The following is a 12901-nucleotide window of genomic DNA, read 5'->3' as shown; positions in this document are numbered from 1 at the left end:
AGTGTTAGATAGATTGGATTTTTCGATATGATCAAACTCATGCTAACTTCTGTGTTCTTGACAAAGCTGAGGAGAAGAAGAAGTTAGCAGAGGAAAAGGCCAAGGAGATCGCAGAGCAGAATAAAGTAATCTCCGTGGAGAAAAAGGACGCTGAGAGCTCTCTGGCCGAAGCCCTGCCGGCTTTGGAGGCAGCTCGCCTCGCCCTACAGGACCTGGACAAATCCGACGTCACTGAAATCAGGCGAGTCCATGCTGCAGGTTCTCACCTGTATTTGAGAAACATTGCATGATCCAAATTTGTATGTAAAGAATAGGATTGTTCAGCATGTATGATCTGAATCGCTCTGTGATCCGTCGTTTTTGCTGTTCTAAATTCCCCGTGAAAAAACATGTCTTTTGGTCCTACCCTGTATGTCTAATCTCCTGTGGTCTTCCCCGTGTCGCGCAGGTCCTTCGCCAAGCCGCCGAAGCAGGTGCAGGTGGTGTGTGAGTGTATCCTAGTCATGCGTGGTTATAAAGAGATCAGCTGGAAGACCGCTAAAGGCATGATGTCAGAGGCCAACTTCCTGCGCTCGCTCATGGAGATGGACTGCGATGCCATCGGCGGCGGACAAGTCAAAACGGTCCGAGGTGAGACGTGTGGGTTTTAAGAATTAAGGTCCACTGTTAAAGAGGATCTGTAACGATCCGTTGTATAAAGATAACATATGAAATGAATCTATGCTTCCTGACCAATCAGATCGCAAGTTGACTCGCTGATGTTTTTTATTCTCATCAGGCTTCCTGAAGAACCTGAACACGTCGTTAGAGGAGATGCAGGCCATCAGCAAGGCCGGCTCGGGCATGCTGAAATTCGTCGAGGCCGTCATGGGTTACTGCGACGTAGCCAAAGAGATCAAACCCAAGAGAGAGAAGGTACGATAAAAAGTTCTGTATTTCTGTTGCTGCTTCATTCCAAGATGAACTTATCCAAAAAGATCCACCAAATGTATCAGCGTTGCCGGTTTGTGGACTTTCAGAAGGAGTTTTGTAGTCTGATTTATTTACTTCTTCATGACGGTGTTCCAGGTGGCCAGGTTGGAAAAGAACTACTTCCAGAGCATGCGTGAGCTGGAGCGAATCCAGAGCGAGCTGGCAGGCATTCAGAAGGAGCTGGGCGCTTTGGGGCAGAAGTACAACGAAGCCATGGCCGAGAAGCAGCAGCTGCAGGAGGAGGCCGAGATCATGGAGCGCAGACTCATCGCAGCCGACAAACTCATCTCAGGACTGGGATCAGAGAACGAGCGGTCAGAGAAATTACATTCAACCATCCAGAATTTTCTTACATGTGCAGCGTTGTTCAGTTCTCGATTCTGATTGGTCAGAAAGTCACAATTCATTTTCTATAGCAGCAGCTCAGACAGCAGCGCAGGTTTATATGTTCTCACACGTTGTCGTTTATAGAGAATAAAGAGAGGCTGGTGAGAGAATGTAGGGTTCTAGCTGCTAGAACGTAGACGAGAACCAAAATAAGGTTCCGCAATGTTAAACGTAACTCTAATTAAAATCGATTATTAATAGTGATGGAATCGATGTAAGAGGAAGAAAACACGTTTTAAAGGATGGAAACGATCAAATTCAGTCGGTAAGAGTAACTCTGCTTTCTCACTGCAGCTGGACAGAAGATCTCAAGGAGCTGGAGAAGAAGCGAGTGCGCCTGCTGGGAGACTGTCTAATCTGCGCAGCCTTCCTGAGCTATGAAGGAGCCTTCAGCTGGGACTTCCGAGACCAGATGGTGTACGAGGTGTGGCAGAAGGACGTAATGGAGAGAAGCATCCCTCTGAGCCAGCCCTTCCGTATCGAGAGCCTGCTCACCGACGAGGTCGAGATCAGCAGGTACGAGACCTTCATAAAACCTCCTGCTCAGAAGACATTGTTGGTGACTTGAGACTCGATCAGACAAAGCGATGACGTCTTCATGAAGCTGACTTTATGCACACACTCATGGTCACGCTGGAGTCTGGAGTATTTCTGGACTGCTTCTAAACCTCCTTCCTGCTTGTGTGTCTGTAGATGGGGTTCAGAAGGTCTTCCTCCTGATGAGTTGTCTGTGCAGAATGGTATCCTGACCACGAGAGCCAGCCGATTCCCTCTGTGCATCGACCCCCAACAGCAGGCGCTCAACTGGATCAAGAAGAAGGAGGAGAAGAACAACCTCAAGGTCTGGAAACGTTCCTACAGCTCTCACGGTTAGATCTCGTGCTGCTGGGGGGCATTTATGATATATTCTGTCACTCAGTGTATTAAACTAAAAAGTGTCTTTAGAGGCATCTAGGTGATAGTCTGGGGCTAATTACATGGTGAGGGGGTAATTGTGAGTGTAGGAGCATTTAGCTGTAGAGGGTATTTATAAGGAGATATATGGTGTTTTTTAACAGCTTGTGGGGCAATTTATAATTATTGATTTAGCTTTAGGGTTAGTTGGAGCAGTTAATTTTGGGTGGGTTTTTTGTTCGTTTTGGGCAGTTAAGTGCAGCTGTAGCAGGTATTGGGGCATTTAATTTTGAGTGTTTGGTTTGTGGGCATAGGGGAAGTTACATCACAGACTACTTATCTATCTATCTATCTATCTATCTATCTATCTATCTATCTATCTATCTATCTATCTATCTATCTATCTATCTATCTATCTATCTATCTATCTATCTATCTATGGGGTATTTGCACTTTTAGGGGTATTTCAGATTATGGGGTATTTAAGGGTACGGGGTATTGAAGGGTATAGAGTATTTGAGATTATGGGGTATTTGAAGTTATGGGGTATTAAGGGTACAGGGTATTAAAGGGTATGGGGTATTTGAGATGATGGGGTATTTAAGCGTATAAGGTATTTAAGGGTATGGAGTATTTGAGATTATGGGGTATTTGAGATTATGGGGTATTTAAGGGTATTCATTTAACACTGTTGAAAAGTGGCGTCATCTGGTGGTCAGAAGCCTTAATTACAGCTGGAAAATCCCAGCCTGTGGAACGCAGTCATCAGCAGCTCCTCATCCTCAGCAGTGTGAGACTTTAAACTACAGACTGCTTCAGCATTTTATCAGCATCTAATTTACAGTGAACTTCTCCTCTATTTTAATATCAGTTCTATATTTTACACTTTCATTCATTTCAATTATTAGTTAATCTCATTTTTAATTGTGTAGTTTATTGTGGTGGATAAAGCAGCAGTAGAGTTTGGATTATTGGTGTTAGGTTTATTCTAATATTAGAGATTTATTAGGGTTATTGGAGTTGGTGTTGATGTTCTGGGGTCTGGTTCGTGTCTTTAGTCTATTTATTCATAAAGAAATACGAAAAAATCTGTTATTTCTGGAAAACAATTTCAGGTACCTGATAAAACATTATGCCGATTTTTCAGCTCAGTGCTGTTTTTTTCTGGTTTAAAGAGTGAAAAATATGGTAACGCTTCACGATTTTGCGTGTCATCCTTGCGCAGGGGCCATGCTAATCTTCTCTGTATCGTTCCAATTTTAGTATATGTGCTGCCGTAGCAAGCACAAACACACCGCCTGAAGGAGCGCTATAAGTACCGCGGCTCCTCACAAGCTTTCCGGATCATGGTGAGGAGAAAAAAAAAACAGGAGTTTATTCAGGAGATTTGGAAAAATTACCTAAATTGCCTTGCAGACTTATTGCAGTTTGGAGATGTACTAATCCCCCAAATAAAACATGAAACCTTTCAGATTATATACTTTTATCATCTGGCGTGTCAGACTGCACAGGTGCATTCCGGGAGTATGGAAATTCGAGCAGTTCCTAGTGTTCTGATTGGCTGTCTGTGTGATGATGTAATCAGTGCGTTGTTTTCGTGATCTTACACAACCACAGGTCATCGTGTGTGTTTGTGTGTGTGTGTGTGTTTGTGTGTGTGTGTGTGTCGATATCCATCTCGGGTCTCTAAACACACGCTGCAGTGCGACACACTGGCGTGTGAACCAAACGCTGATTACATCATCACACAGACAGCCAATCAGAACAGCAGGAACTGCTCTAATTTCCATACTCCCAGCATGCACCTCTGCAGTTTCGTACACAAGATAAAACGTATAAAATATGTAGTGTTTCTTAGTTTATTTGAGGAATTAGTACATCTCTAAACTGCATATAATCTGTCAGTGCATTTAAGTCAGTTCTCCGGAAGGAATTTGTTTTGTTTGTTTTTTTTTCTCCTCACCATGATCCGGAAAGCTTGTGAGGAGCCGCGGTACTTATAGCGCTCCTTCAGGCGGTGTGTTTGTGCTTGCTACGGCAGCACATATACTAAAATTGGAACGATACAGAGAAGATTAGCATGGCCCCTGCGCAAGGATGACACGCAAAATCGTGAAGCGTTACCATATTTTTAGTCTCACCGTAAAACTTGTTTCATGTTCATTATAATGCGCACAGTGTTACACATTTAGTGTGTGAAGTGTAGAGTTGCAATTAAACTTTATAAACGTCTCACACACAAATCACCAAACCTGAACATTTAATAAAATGAGTCAAAAGTTCAAAGTTGAAAATCTGCTATAGAGCACAAGATAGATAGATAGATAGATAGATTCCTGTTGGTTGAGTTTTAAACACGTTATCTTATTACCCTAGAGTACTTTTGTACATCTGGATAAGGGCGTCTGCTAAATGCCGCAAATGTAAATGTAGAGTTGTGTTGTAATGACTTTATTAACGCCCTTGTGGATGAATGAATCTCATACAAACACAAACACTCCACAAATACACTAAAATCTAGTGGAAAATCTTCCCAGTACTAAATGTGGAATGGGTTGAAGAATGGTTTGGATTGAAGACTCTCATTTTTATTTTCAGGTCTCCTCCTTTAACGATCCAGATTTCCTGAAGCAGCTGGAGATGGCAATCAAATATGGCTGTCCTTTCCTGTTCCAAGATGTGGACGAGTACATCGACCCGGTCATCGACAACGTCCTGGAGAAGAACGTGAAAGGAGCCGAGGGACGGCAGGTCATCGTTTTGGGAGACAAGGAGGTCGATTACGACCCCAACTTTAAACTGTACCTCAACACCAAACTGTCAAATCCCAAATACTCCCCGGCGGTGTTTGGCAAAGCCATGGTCATAAACTACACCGGTAAGGAGGAGGAGAATGTAGATATACTGAATGTAGATAAGTTCTGAGTACTGATGTGTGTAATTCCAGCCTTTAATCCTTCCTACACTCTCTGAATACACATATGAACATATAAAGCCATTTTTACAGTTTTCTGAAGGTGATAGTGTTTGTGTGTGATCAGTTACATTAAAGGGTCTGGAGGACCAGCTGCTGAGTGTCATCGTGGGCTTTGAGCGGAAAGAGCTTGAGGAACAAAGGGAGCGTCTGATCCTGGAGACCAGTGAGAACAAGCGTCTCCTCAAAGACCTGGAGGACTCACTGCTCCGAGAGCTTGCCACGTCCACGGGGAACATGCTGGACAACGTGGAGCTCGTCCAGACGCTGGATGAAACCAAATCCAAAGCCAGTGAGGTACAACATAATTATGAAGGAAAAATACTTTCACACCAGTGAAAAATGCAGTGACAAAATGCAGAAATGGACATTTAAATAGATTTTTTAAATTATAGATAAATTATGACACGTCCAAACAGTTTGATACAGATGATTTCTGGGACTAAACCGATGTGGTCCGATGTTTCTTTGGTTCCTCGGTCATTACTGTACCTAGTTGTGTGTAGTGATATTCTGAAGAGAAATCAAACTTAGCAAGGACTAGCAGATAGTTGGTGTATCCTGGTGAACATAATTCACATATGTATAAATATATTTGTGTATATTTATTTCTTTATTTCAGGTCTTTGAGAAGCTAAAGCTGGCTGAACACACCTCAGCAGACATCGATACCCTGCGCGACGGTTACCGTCCGGCAGCTAAACGTGGTGCCATCCTGTTCTTTGTCCTGGCTGAGATGGCGCTAGTGAACAGCATGTACCAGTACTCTCTGTCCTCCTTCCTCGAGGTGTTTGACTTCTCACTGCGTAAATCTCTGCCAGACTCGATCCTTTCTAAAAGGCTGAAGAACATCATGAACACACTCACACTCAACGTCTACAATTACGGCTGCACTGGTAAGAGGCCGAACACGGTATCAGTATAACATACAGCATCCAATATTTTTTTATTGACTGTCGCATAGTGCATATCAATCTTATGCTCAGGTGTCCACAAACTTTTGCTCATAAAGTGTATTTGCAAAGTTACTTAAATGAGTGAAGAGTAAGCTTTTCTGCTTTTACATTGGCGTGGGTTTGATGTTGCTGTAGCAGCTCCTGACTATGTGTGTTTTGCTTTCCAGGTCTGTTTGAAAGACACAAGCTGCTTTTCTCCTTCAACATGACCATAAAGATCGAGCAGGCCGAGGGTCGGGTTCCTCAGGAAGAGCTCGACTTCTTCCTTAAAGGTGACGTCTGCACTGACCAAAGCTTAGCAATCAAACTGCTCCAGAGAAGATGTTCTAATAATGAATTGTGTATCCTGTAGGAAACCTATCGCTGGAGAAGAGTGCGAGAAAGAAGCCGTGTGATTGGCTGCCTGATCAGGGCTGGGAGGACATCGTTCGTCTGTTGGAACTTTTCCAGAACGAGTTCGGCTCACTGATAAGCGACATCGAGAAGAATCCCACTGAGTGGCAGGACGTATGTTTGATGTTGATATCTCTCTTACACACACACACACACACACACACACACACACACACACACACACACACACACACACACACACACACACACACACACACACACAGAGGTTTAACATATTTCTCCCCCCTCTTTCTTGAGTTAGTGGTATGATCTGGACACCCCAGAGCAGGCTCCCTTCCCTATGAAGTACAAGGAAAGTCTGACAGATTTCCAGAAACTTCTGCTTCTGCGCTGCTTCAGGGTGGACCGAGTGTACCGAGCCGTCAGCGACTACGTCACCATCACCATGGGAGAGAAGTAAGAAAGAGTGTTATATAGGGCTTGAGTAGTGTTGTGTATCTACATCACTAATCAACCTCCTTGAACTTTTCTGCAACCTGAAACTTAAATATATTTAACTACCATATTTATGTCTAACATCTGAACAGTACCACAACCTATGATTTAGAATATCTTATATCTGGAAAGCTTCTGTAGCACTGACTGTATCAAGTTCAGGTTCTACAGATGCAAATTATATGTGGTGTCCATCACAGAGACACTAGCCAATCACAGGCAGTCTGTGAGCATGTGTATGTAGAAGAGGGTAGAAAGCAATTTCCTTTGAGTGTGTTTAAGAACAGCAGTGAGGAAAGCCGAAGTTTGGATGGATTGAGGTGTCTCAGAGAGAGAGAGAGAGCATGTGGTAGCCTGATAGAGGAGGACTAAATAAAATAATAAGGACAAAGTATTAGATTGTATTCCATATGAACATTATCCTCTCAGGTTTGTGCAGCCTCCAGTCATCAGTTTCGATGCGATATTCGAGCAGAGCACTCCGAACTCCCCCATCGTCTTCATCCTGAGTCCTGGCTGTGAGCCAGCAAGTGACCTGATGAAGCTGGCAGAGCGCTCCGGATTCGGGACCAACAGGCTCAAGTTCCTCGCCATGGGACAAGGCCAGGAGAAGGTACACACAAACACAGTGTAATGTAATAAAGACTCCCCCTAAAAGGTGGCAGGTGGTGAATAACAGAAACATTATACTCTGATTTTAGTGTATAAAAGTCTATAAAATATATCGTTTTCTCTTCTGTTCCCCAGGTGGCGCTGCAGCTGCTGGAGACCGCAGTGTCCCGAGGTCAATGGCTGATGCTCCAGAACTGTCATCTCTTAGTAAAGTGGCTGAAGGAGCTGGAGAAATCTCTAGAGAGAATCACAAAACCTCACCCAGATTTCCGCCTGTGGCTCACCACTGACCCGATCAAAGATTTCCCCATCGGCATCCTGCAGAAATCCCTCAAGGTTTTTCTCCCTCCTTCTGCAGTTCTACCGTTTTATTTTGACCCTTTCATGTTCAGATCTAAATGTAAATACTGTAGATCTGCTTCGTGATGATGTCTGTGGCTAAAACGCTAATAATAATATCGAATTGGTTCAGGTGGTGACGGAGCCCCCTAACGGGCTGAAGTTGAACATGAGAGCCACGTACTTTAAGATTCCTGTGGAGACGCTGATGAGCTGCCCTCACCCGGCCTTCCGCACCCTGGTCTACGTGCTGGCTTTCTTCCACGCCGTGGTGCAGGAGAGACGCAAATACGGCAAGATCGGCTGGAACGTTCCGTATGACTTCAACGAGTCCGACTTCCAGGTGACCACACGAGGAGGAACATTTAACGCTTTCTACTTTACACTTTTTACATTTTACGAACCTCGTGGTTATTTTGTGTGTATGTGTGTGTCAGGTGTGTCTGGAGATCCTGAACACATACCTGACCAAAGCTTTCACTCAAGATGATACCACCATCCCATGGGGCAGTCTCAAGTACCTGATCGGAGAGGTGAGACTAATGGACAAAAGTTTGTGGACACCTGATCTTTTTAAACCTCCAATTCTACATCGAGTCTCCATTTACTCTTATAATAAGCTCCATTCTTCTGGGAAGATGTTCCTCTAGATTTTGTGGAGATTCCATACAGATACATGTGTGTTAGTAAAGTCAAGTACTGATGCCGTTCGCGTGAGGAGGTTCCTGGGGTGCAGTCACATTCATCCATAGGGTCTATAGCAAGAGATCTTCGACTCCAACCCATGGAAAGCAGATCTTCATGGAGCTGGCTTTGTGCACAGGAGCATTGTCATACAACTGTGTGTAGCAACTTTGTGTAACAGTTTGTGAAAAAGAAAACGCATGTGTGGAAAAGTCAGGTGTCCCAAAATTTTCTGTTGCAGGTTATTGCATCATAAAATATACAAGCCTATCAGAGTGTAATATGCAAATTAGTATCAGTATTTGTTCCTTTTGCATAGTGAAAGTCTACTTTTTCAGTTTAAATGCTTTTCTGTGGGAATGAATTTACATTTTGCTGTAACGTTTTTGTTCTGTGTTACTGCTCGATAACTTTTTCACTTCCGATGAGTAAATAAAAGTCTCTGACCTCCCCCCAGGTGATGTACGGGGGCCGGGCGATAGACAGCTTCGACCGCAGAATCCTCACCGTTTACATGGACGAGTATCTGGGAGATTTTATCTTTGACACCTTCCAGCCTTTCCATTTCTTCCACAACAGAGACGTGGATTACAGAATCCCTCCTGACGGACACAAGGGAGTTTACGTGGGTGAGTGGACGACATGGCGTACAGGTGATTAAATATTCCGCGATTTTTCTTTTCTTTTTAGTACCTGAAGCTCTAAATGTGTTTCACAGCCGAAATCGAGTCGCTTCCTCTCTCAAACACTCCGGAAGTGTTCGGGCTTCACCCCAACGCTGAGATTGGCTACTACACTCAGGCTGCTCGGGACATGTGGACGCACCTCATAGAGCTCCAACCACAAACCGGTACGTGGAAAAAAAACAGGATTTTACTGTGACAAATCAAACACGTCAGGTAAAAGTTATACCACAAAAAGGGCAGGGAATTCAATTTGTGGAAGCGACACAGTGACTTATGAACCCGGCGATCGGAGACATTGCCATGACAACGGAATAAATCGGGCGTGTAAATTGGATTTAATTGTAAAAAAAGAAGAATGCTCTAATTTGAATGAATGTAATAAAATTAGCACTGTGTACAGACGCTCCCCACTTTACGAACATTCACTTTACGAAGTTTTGCGGATATAAACAAACCTGTCTTCAAAGTGAAATTTGTTCGTAGTTGCTAAAAGGATGAGGAGAGCCGGCACGTGCTAGCAGACCATAACGAGTCTACGTGATGCGCACTGGACTCGGGACAATTCTTTTTTTTAAGTATTAGTATTTTTTTTTTTTTCATTTTGACTTAATACTAAATATTGTATACAACATGTCGATGATTTTTTTATTGGTTTTAGTATATTTTATAGTTTATTTGCTAGTATTTGTAGCTCCTACATCATTAGGAGATCTGCGTAGTCAATAACGAACACAGTAACAACTTACGAACAAATTCATGCTACGTAACTCGTTCGTAAGGTAGGGATATGGATTGTAGTAAATCTCTGGGAGAGACAGTGTGTGTGTGTGTGTGTGTGTGTGTGTGTGTGTGTGTGTGTACCTGGTCCAGGTAACTATGGTGTCAAGGTAGGGATATGGATCGTAGTAAAGAAGGTAAAGAAGAAAGCGGATGTACTCTGACAGAGATTGTGTGTGTGTGTGTGTGTGTGTGTGTGTGTGTGTGTGTGTATACCTGGTCCAGGTGACACTGGTGTTGGAATAAGCAGAGATGAGTACATTGCTCAGGTGGCTCGGGACGTCCAGAATAAGCTTCCCACACCCTTCGACCTGGACGTGATCCGGAAGAACTTCGGCCTGGACGTGACGCCCACCAGCGTGGTGCTGCTGCAGGAGCTGGAGCGCTTCAACAAACTCATCATCCGCATGAGACGCTCCCTTGCCGAACTTCAGAGGGTGAGAGAGAGAGAGAGAAAGAGAGAGAGAGAGAGAGAGAGAGAGAGGGGAAGTGGACCTCAGTCATTTCCTAACATCTATTTTTAGGGCGTAGGGTCAATGTTTAATGTGTGTGTGTGTCTGTGTGTGTGTGTGTGTGTGTCTCAGGCTCTAGCCGGTGAAGTAGGGATGAGCAGTGAGCTGGATGAAGTGGCCCGAGCTCTGTTTAATGGTCAGATCCCTGCAATCTGGAGGAAACTCGCCCCAGACACCCTCAAATCCCTGGGCAACTGGATGATCCACTTCAAGAGACGCTATGATCAGTACAACTCATGGGTACGACACTGATCTCACACCTATCACCTCTGAGAGAGAGAGTAAGAGAGAGAGAGAGAGAGAGAGAGAGAGAGAGAGAGAGAGATGAGGGAATGATAAAGAAATAGAAAGATGGATAAAGAGATAGAGATAGATAGAGAGATAAAGAGCAAGATAGATTGATGGCAAAATGGATAGAGCGATACAGAGTGAGATAGAAAGATAAAGAGAGGGAAAGAGATAAAGAAGTGTGATAATTAGAGAGTGATATATAGAGATGAATAGATAGATAGATAGATAGATAGATAGATAGATAGATAGATAGATAGATAGATAGATAGATAGATAGATAGATAGATAGATAGATAGATAAGATTTCAAGGTTTGTCTGATGTGTGTGTGTGTGTGTGTGTGTGTGTGTCTGTGTATGATGTACAGGTGGATAAGGGCGAGCCCGTAGTGATGTGGTTGTCAGGGTTACACATCCCTGAGTCGTACCTGACTGCGCTGGTTCAGGCCACGTGCAGGAGCAACGGCTGGCCGCTGGACCGCTCCACTCTGTACACACACGTCACTCAGTACAGCAACGAGGACGAGGTGCAGGAAAGACCAGCTCAGGGTGAGGATACACACACACATCAGACAGAGCTTTCTATCCTTTCGTATAAGGTGAGACATCGTTTTGTGTGTGTGTGTGTGTGTGTGTGTGTTAGGTTGTTATGTATCAGGTCTGTATTTGGAGGGAGCTGACTGGGAGGTGGAACAGGGCTGTCTGGTGCGCAGCAAACCCAAAATGCTGGTGGTGCAGCTTCCTATCCTCAAGGTGATTCCTATTGAGTCTCATCGTCTAAAGCTGCAGGTGAGAAAAACACAACACCTTCTTAACACACAAACACACTTCACATGTGCACTGGGTCTGATACATTATCGTCTCTATAGCAACTGCTCGTTCACAGGGGACGTGTATAGCGCAGTGTTTAAGAACAGATTTTCATTGTTAATGTGGTGAAGTGTTTCTGATGGAATGACTGTTTACAGCTGTCTCTAAAACATTAAATGTAACTCTAAACGGATATAAGGCACACCAGCAATACATTGTTCCCTTCTCCAAATATAGTTACAGGTTTAACAAGCGAACATAACCATACAAATATGATATGATATGAATAGTGCGCACTGAACATATCCGTACGACACGTGAGTGTCCATTTTGATTTCGTGAGAACTCTGGGGCGAAGAGTCTGTTAGCACATGCGTTATATCCGATTCTACATTTTATGAGCAGTGTTGTACTTTGTTAGAGATATCAGTGACTGAGGTCATGATGAGCTGATGATGATTTAACGTTCTTTATCTCCACAGAACACGCTGAGAACACCTGTCTACACCACGTCTGCCAGGAGGAACGCTATGGGTGTAGGCCTGGTGTTTGAAGCCGACCTCTTCACCACCAAACACCACTCCCACTGGGTCCTACAGGGAGTGTGTCTCAGTCTCAATGCTGACTGATACCTTTAAAAGAGAAAAGAACATTTCAAATCTAATAAATTTATACATATATTTTTATATAGTTACGTCCCAGTCTTGGGTTGGGGCACACAGCATGGGTGGATGGAAGTGTATTTGGTAAAAGTGTGATGGGAAATGGAAACACAAACACCGGGGTGTCGTAAAACGGAAGGTATATTGTAGTATGTACAGTACAACACCACTTCAGGGTGGACCAAGGCCAAAATAATATACAAAAACACTCTTTTAACAAACACTACTTACCTACACACAAAACCTTAAAGAAATACAAAACACTTCCCTAACTTACTCACCAAAAACAGGGAACAAACTCACACCCAACAGAAATGGCTGATCCCTTTACATATATTTACAGGTATAATACAGTGAGGTAAATATGGAGAAAACAGGACAGGGCAAACTCAGAGTCAGAACGGGCAGAGGTCAGTACAGGAAATCACAAAAGCTTGGGACAGAATAATGATCTAAGCTAGCTCTCAAATCCCAGCTTCCCCTCGACTTTATAGGTCG

The 12901-nt window shown here is 43.7% G+C and overlaps 1 protein-coding gene across 1 annotated transcript in view; it reads left to right on the top strand.

The window, feature by feature from the left end:
* The window catches only part of dnah10 (dynein axonemal heavy chain 10), a 36411-nt gene extending 23787 nt beyond the window's left edge, over positions 1-12624 (top strand). The window contains exons 56-78 of the mRNA XM_083527289.1: positions 67-241; positions 449-630; positions 779-915; positions 1069-1286; positions 1654-1875; positions 2053-2200; positions 4852-5131; positions 5295-5524; positions 5850-6123; positions 6351-6455; positions 6536-6690; positions 6839-6993; positions 7462-7645; positions 7780-7980; positions 8117-8326; positions 8421-8516; positions 9125-9296; positions 9386-9517; positions 10356-10567; positions 10715-10882; positions 11300-11480; positions 11575-11720; positions 12224-12624. Of these exons, the coding sequence (XP_083383415.1) occupies positions 67-241; positions 449-630; positions 779-915; positions 1069-1286; positions 1654-1875; positions 2053-2200; positions 4852-5131; positions 5295-5524; positions 5850-6123; positions 6351-6455; positions 6536-6690; positions 6839-6993; positions 7462-7645; positions 7780-7980; positions 8117-8326; positions 8421-8516; positions 9125-9296; positions 9386-9517; positions 10356-10567; positions 10715-10882; positions 11300-11480; positions 11575-11720; positions 12224-12370 (4130 nt within the window). The 3' untranslated portion in view covers positions 12371-12624. The remainder of the gene's footprint in view (positions 1-66; positions 242-448; positions 631-778; positions 916-1068; positions 1287-1653; positions 1876-2052; positions 2201-4851; positions 5132-5294; positions 5525-5849; positions 6124-6350; positions 6456-6535; positions 6691-6838; positions 6994-7461; positions 7646-7779; positions 7981-8116; positions 8327-8420; positions 8517-9124; positions 9297-9385; positions 9518-10355; positions 10568-10714; positions 10883-11299; positions 11481-11574; positions 11721-12223) is intronic.
* The last annotated feature ends 277 nt before the right edge of the window (positions 12625-12901 follow it).

This window comes from Silurus aristotelis (genome assembly GCF_946808225.1).
Source record: "Silurus aristotelis genome assembly, chromosome: 23".
NCBI classification, from domain to species: Eukaryota; Metazoa; Chordata; class Actinopteri; order Siluriformes; family Siluridae; genus Silurus; species Silurus aristotelis.
Note: the sequence above shows the minus strand (reverse complement) of the source record. Positions and strands in the feature narration are given on the sequence as shown.